Source organism: Oncorhynchus clarkii, chromosome 18 (genome assembly GCF_045791955.1).
Source record: "Oncorhynchus clarkii lewisi isolate Uvic-CL-2024 chromosome 18, UVic_Ocla_1.0, whole genome shotgun sequence".
NCBI classification, from domain to species: Eukaryota; Metazoa; Chordata; class Actinopteri; order Salmoniformes; family Salmonidae; genus Oncorhynchus; species Oncorhynchus clarkii.
In genome coordinates, this window is record NC_092164.1 from 32985353 (window position 1) to 32991380 (window position 6028).

Consider the following 6028-nt stretch of genomic DNA (forward strand, 5'->3'; position numbering starts at 1 on the left):
TGAGTAGCACTCAAGCATCCTCTCGAGTCAAAGGCCAAGCCAAGGAGCTATGAAAGGACTTCTGCTGTTTGAATTATGTTTTTACATTGATATGACACATTTTGATTTTCAGTCATTTGCTGGGTGTTTAGAAGTGTCCCTCCCGTTAACTGGTAAATAAAAACACGTAACAGGGTTCAGGGAAGAAGTAGCCTCGCTTACCAGTCTTAAACTGAGAACCAGACCAGGGAAGAAGAAATTAACATGGCTTAGTTTGGGGCAGGTGATTATTAATCCCACCACACCATTTTACAATATTAGACAAGGCGCTCTGTTCATCTGTGTCCCAAATGACACCCTATTGCCTATATAGTGCTCTACTTTTGACCAGAGCCCTATAGATCAAAAGTAGTGCACTACATAGTGAAAAGGGTGCCATTTGGGATGCAGCCCATCAGGTAGCTTAAAGTATTGCCTTCACACCAGATAGGCCCTGATGATCACATTTCATTCCCACTCAAAACACAGCCTTTCCAAAAAGGCATTACCTACAACCACACGACTCTACCACCATATCCTCATACTGCTTATACACCACATTATTTCCTGAGTCGATGTAGAGAATACTGATAGGGCTGAGTTTGGACGGGGCACAGCAGCTAGGAGGCATGTTGCTGGGGTTCATAGAATTCATAAGGGTCTGTATGATGGCATGGTTTGTGGGCTCTAGATGTGACCTCAGAGGAAAGTCACACACGCCCTCACAGTGGTACGCCTCGTAATCCAGAGGAGCGATGATCCAATCGTCCCAGCCCAGCTCTCTGAAGTTCACATGCAACGGCTTCTTGCTGCATCTCGATTTTGACTTTTTGCCATGCCTCTTCCCATGGCGATTCTTCAATATCGCCGTCCTGCGTCTCCGGCTGGCTTTGGAATTAGAATGAGGGCCCCTCTCTTTCCCCTTTTCCCCATGGCCAATCAATGTCCTTCCTTCTCTCCTTTCACTGAAAAGGGTCTGTCTCTTCTTGGACCTGGTGAACACCACTAAAATGGCCTTCTTTTGTTGTGAGCGACCATTTCTGTGAAAGCCCAGATGATGCAAGTCAAGCTCCCTCTCAGTGTTGTCCAGCATGGCCTTGACCTCCAGACAGAACTGGCTCCCCTGTGTGAGGTGATCCCTGTCCTTAAATATTTCCCACACATCCAGCACCTCCCATCTGGGCCGATGGGACTCCTGAAGATCCAACGTTCTGGAATCCAGCAGCTGCTGAGAGCGGCAGGAGAGTAGCTGAATGTCCACTGGCTCCATTTCCGACATCCTGAAATTCCCAGACACTTTGGTGTATATCCTCAACTCAGCCCCCAGCACCTCGGCTCTGTCTGAGAGGGTTGAGACGTCAAACAGATACTGCTGTCTTCGCAAAGGGGAGAGTGGGAGGTCATCTGTGAAAGGCATTAAATAATTGCAGTCAGATACTTTTTCGGGGGAGAGCATTCTTTAAAGAAATTACTTTCATGCAATATGGTTTTTTTCCCCTTGTTTATCTTCAGTTTATGAAATTCACACTGACAATTTCAAAACAGTCCACCTATAATATAATAGGCTGGAAATATGAGTATTTTAGCATTAAATGGAGGATTAGTTCAATCTTGTAGATTGTTTGTAGATTTGGGATTTTTTTATTCACAAGAGATACAACATGCCTGATATATACAGTCAGGAATGTGGCTACGTTACACAAACATTCATAACACATTTACTAGGCTACAGCATGGTGAGTGGAGGAGGGAAACATTCCAAATGGAAACTGCTATTTTAAACGTGTTTTCAATGGTTTTTACATACCTTGTCCGATGTCCACAAAACTTGCTATAGTGTTAGCTGCTTTTGACGACCGAAAGAAACTTGCGTTCAGCCCCAATTTTTCGGCTGTAGAGAAAGTCTTGTAAATTGAAAGCATGTAGTCGTGTGGTTCAACTGAATCTTTGAACCCACCCTTGTAATACCGCTCATTTGATGATGATGATGATGATGATGAGTAGATATCTTTGAAATATTTTGCCTCTCGTCCATCAAATACTTTCGGGACCTTGCTGCTCTTTGAGGCAGACGGAATGAAAATAGTAAATGATTGAAAACATGGTAAATCCCATACACATGTGAGGACCGCGTAAAATGTGGTTATTTGATAGAAATCCATAATTTTCAAAAATAAATAGATTGATAAAAAAAACGTCAGCAAAATGTCAAATATGTGTCAGAGTAGATGCTTAGTATGTGGCGAAGGGACCACGGGCACTATCGAAGCTGGACTTCATCCACATTCAACAAGTGCCGACTTTGCAGTGTGCTCCACACGGGATCGTCAACTGGGCTAAAAGGAGCGCAAAAACACGCCCAGCTTGGAATTCACTCGCTGCTAATAGTGGACCGGCGGGTTCTAACTTATATCATGGTAGGAAAGCAATCAAAGCATCACGTCCTAGTTTACTATCCTGGTAAAGACATGGTCAAATACAAAGACTTCCAGGAGCCTGACACAACAGCCGTCATGTATTTCTTAGCTATCATGTTACCTTCAGCAGGTGTACTTCTTCATATGCATTCGTGTGTTCTATTTACTTCAAATGTTGGCACATTCACCTCTCCTTCCCATGACACAGTTCTTAAACAACACTGGTGAGTTCTGTCGGTTTAAAACATTATTCATTTCAACAGCATTCCTTGTTGAAATTAGGCTACATCTAATATCCAGTCATGATTGTGTCTCTACGGCCATTTCAGCGCATTCCTCAAGAATGGAACTATTACAATTTATGGAGGTTTCCGCCCCCTAGTGAATAAACTACGCAAGCGCTTGGACTGAAAGAAAACGATCGATGATCCTTTCAGCACCATGGACAGCGTCTTATCATACATAGAACAACATGACACGCGTTAAAAGAGCAGTGGTGGAACAAGTAGAATCCCCAATCGTTATACTTGAGTAAAAGTAAAGATACCTTAATAGAAAAGAGTAGTAGTCTAAAGTTACTTGAGTAAAAGTAAAGATACCTTAATAGAAAAGAGTAGTAGTCTAAAGTTACTTGAGTAAAAGTCTAAAAGTATTTGGTTTTCAATATCACTATACTGTATATACAAACGTATGTGGACACCCCTTCTAATTAATGGATTTGTCTATTTCAGCCACACCCATAACTGAAGGGTGTATGCAATTGATCACACAGCTATGCAATCTCCATAGACAAACATTGGCAGTAGAATGACCTTTCTGATGAGCTTAGTGACTTTCGGTGTGGCACCGTCATAGCATGCCAGCTTTCCAACAAATATGTTTGTCCAATGTCTTTCCTGCTAGAGATGCCCCGCTCAACTGTAAGTGCTGTTATTGTGAAGTGTAAATGTCTAGGAGCGACAATGGATCAGCTGCAAAGTGGTATGCCACACAAGCTCAAAGAACGGTTGCGCCGAGTGCTGAAACACGTAGCGCATAAAAATCGTCTGTCCTCGGTTGTTGCAACACTTACTATCGAGTTCCAAACTGCCTCTGAAAGCAACATCAGCACAAGAACTGTTAGTCGGGAGGTTCTTGAAATGTGTTTCCATGGCGGAGCAGCCTAAGATAACCAAGCGCAATCCCAAGCATCAGCTGGAGTGGTGGAAAGCTCTCTGCCATTGGACTCTGGAGCAGTGGAAATGAGTTCTCTAGAGAAGTGGTTCCCAAACTTTTTATAGTCCCGTACCCCTTCAAACATTCAACCTCCAGCTGCTACCCCCTCTAGCACCAGGGTCAGCGCACTTTCAAATGTTGTTTTTTGCCATCATTGTAAGCCTGCCACACACACACTATACGATACATTTATTAAACATAAGAATGAGTGTGAGTTTTTATCACAACCCGGCTCGTGGGAAGTGACAAAGAGCTCTTATAGGACCAGGGCACAAATAATAATATAATAATAATCAATAATTTTGTTCTTTATTTAGCCACCTTACATATAAAACCTTATTTGTTCATCAAAAATTGTGAATAACTCACCACGGGTTAATGAGAAGGGTGTGCTTGAAAGGATGCACATAACTCTGCAATTTTGGGTTGTATTGGAGAGAATCCCAGTCTTAAATAATTGTCCACACACAGTCTGTGCCTGTACTTAGTTTTCATGCTAGTGAGGGCTGAGAATCCACTCTCACATAGGTACATGGTTACAAAGGGCCTCAGTGTCTTAACAGCATGATTTGCCAAGGCAAGAAACTCAGTAATCTGGCAGTGGCTTCTGATTCAATTCAATTTTCACAGAACCGCTTGTTGCAATTTTGATGAGGCTCTCTTGCTCAGATAACATGTCAATACTTTGCCCCTTGATAACCAGCTCACTTCTGTATTTTGTAAAAGCATTACATGGTCGCTGCCCATATCATTGCATAATGCAGAAAATACACAAGAGTTCAGGGGCCTTGCTTTAACAAAGTTAACCATTTTCACTGTAGTGTCCAAATGTCTTTCTGCTTGCATGTGCTATACCACTCCACTATGTCTCCCTGTCATGGCTTGTGCGCCATCAGTACAGATACCAACACATCTTGACCACCAAAGTACATTTGATGTCACAAAGCTGTCCAGTACTTTAAAAATATTCTCTCATGTTGTTCTGGTTTCCAGTGGTTTGCAGAAGAGGATGTCTACCTTAATTGACCCCCAATAAACATAATGGACATATACCAGGAGCTGTGCCAGGCCATGTCTGTTGACTCATCCAGTTCTAACGCATATAATTCAATGGCTTGTATGCGAAGCAGTAATTGTTTCAAAACATATCCTGCCATGTCACTGACACGTTGTGAAACATTGTTGTTTGATGAAGGCATTGTCTGTATAGTACTGTTGGCCTTTTCCACCAGCATTGTCCCAACCATATCCGCGGTAGCAGGAAGTATTAAGTCCTCCATAATAGTATGGGGCTTGCCTGTCCTAGCCACTCGGTAGCTCACAATATAAGACGCTTCTAGCCACTTCTTATGAATGGTATCTGTTGCTTTTACACGTCTTACTACTCGAAAGTCACCTTTATTCTCTGTCAAAAAACTCTGTGGATTATTTTTCAAATATTTTTGTTTTGTTTCTAAATGTCTGCGCAAGAGTGAAGGTTACCCGCGAGAGAGTAACGGTTAATGTGATTGGATGTAAAGGATTTGACTAGGCTACCTGTATTTGACATTGTGTTGTTATTTCGCTGAACACTAGATGGTTTAATTTTATTTTTGGCAGTGAAATGAGGCTACTCAGGTGAGAAAAAAAACTCACCCAAATGTATAGCCCTGTTGGAAAATACAAATGTAGTGTTTGAAAATGTTAAGAAAATATAAATATTTTTTAAAATGTGAATCACATTTTTATTTGGCATACCCTCGACGGCATTGCCCAGTTTGGGAATACCTACCTCTAGAGTGATGAATCCGTCCGACTGACGAATCTGGGTTTGGCGGATGCCAGGAGAACACTACCCGCCCAAATGCATAAATGCATAGGTGACAACTGTAAAGTTTGGTGGACGAGGAATACTTTTCACAGTTTAGCTAGGTCCCTTAGTTCTAGTGAAGGAAATCTTAACACTACAACATACAATGACATTCTAGACGATTCTGTGCTTCCAACTTTGTGGAAACAGTTTGGGGAATACCCTTTCCTGTTTCAGTATAACAATGCCCCCGTGCACAAAGCGAGGTCCACACAGAAATGCTTTGTCGAGATCAGTGTGGAAGACTGGCCTGTGCAGATTCTTGACCTCAACCCCATCGAACACCTTTGAGATGAATTGGAACGCTGACTGCGTGTAACGTTTCTTCTCTTCGTCTGAGGAGGAGTAGGAAGGATCGGACCAATATGCAGCGTGGTAAGTGTCCATGTTATTTTATTAGAACAGAACACACAAAACAAAATAACAAAGTGAATGAAAGAAACTAAACAGTCCTGTCAGGTGAAACAACACACTAAACAGAAAATAACTGTTCTCAATCAGAGACAACGATTGCCAGCTGCCTCTGATT

At 42.2% G+C, this 6028-nt stretch overlaps 1 protein-coding gene across 1 annotated transcript; it reads right to left on the reverse strand.

Moving 5' to 3' along the window:
* Positions 1–523: 523 nt before the first annotated feature.
* On the reverse strand, positions 524–2180 carry LOC139372576 (growth differentiation factor 6b). The gene is made up of 2 exons (XM_071112321.1): positions 1826–2180; positions 524–1422 (listed from the first exon to the last, which is right to left on the reverse strand). Exons 1-2 carry the CDS (start codon positions 2178–2180, stop codon positions 524–526), a joined length of 1254 nt encoding a protein of 417 aa, XP_070968422.1.
* Between the last annotated feature and the right edge of the window lie 3848 nt (positions 2181–6028).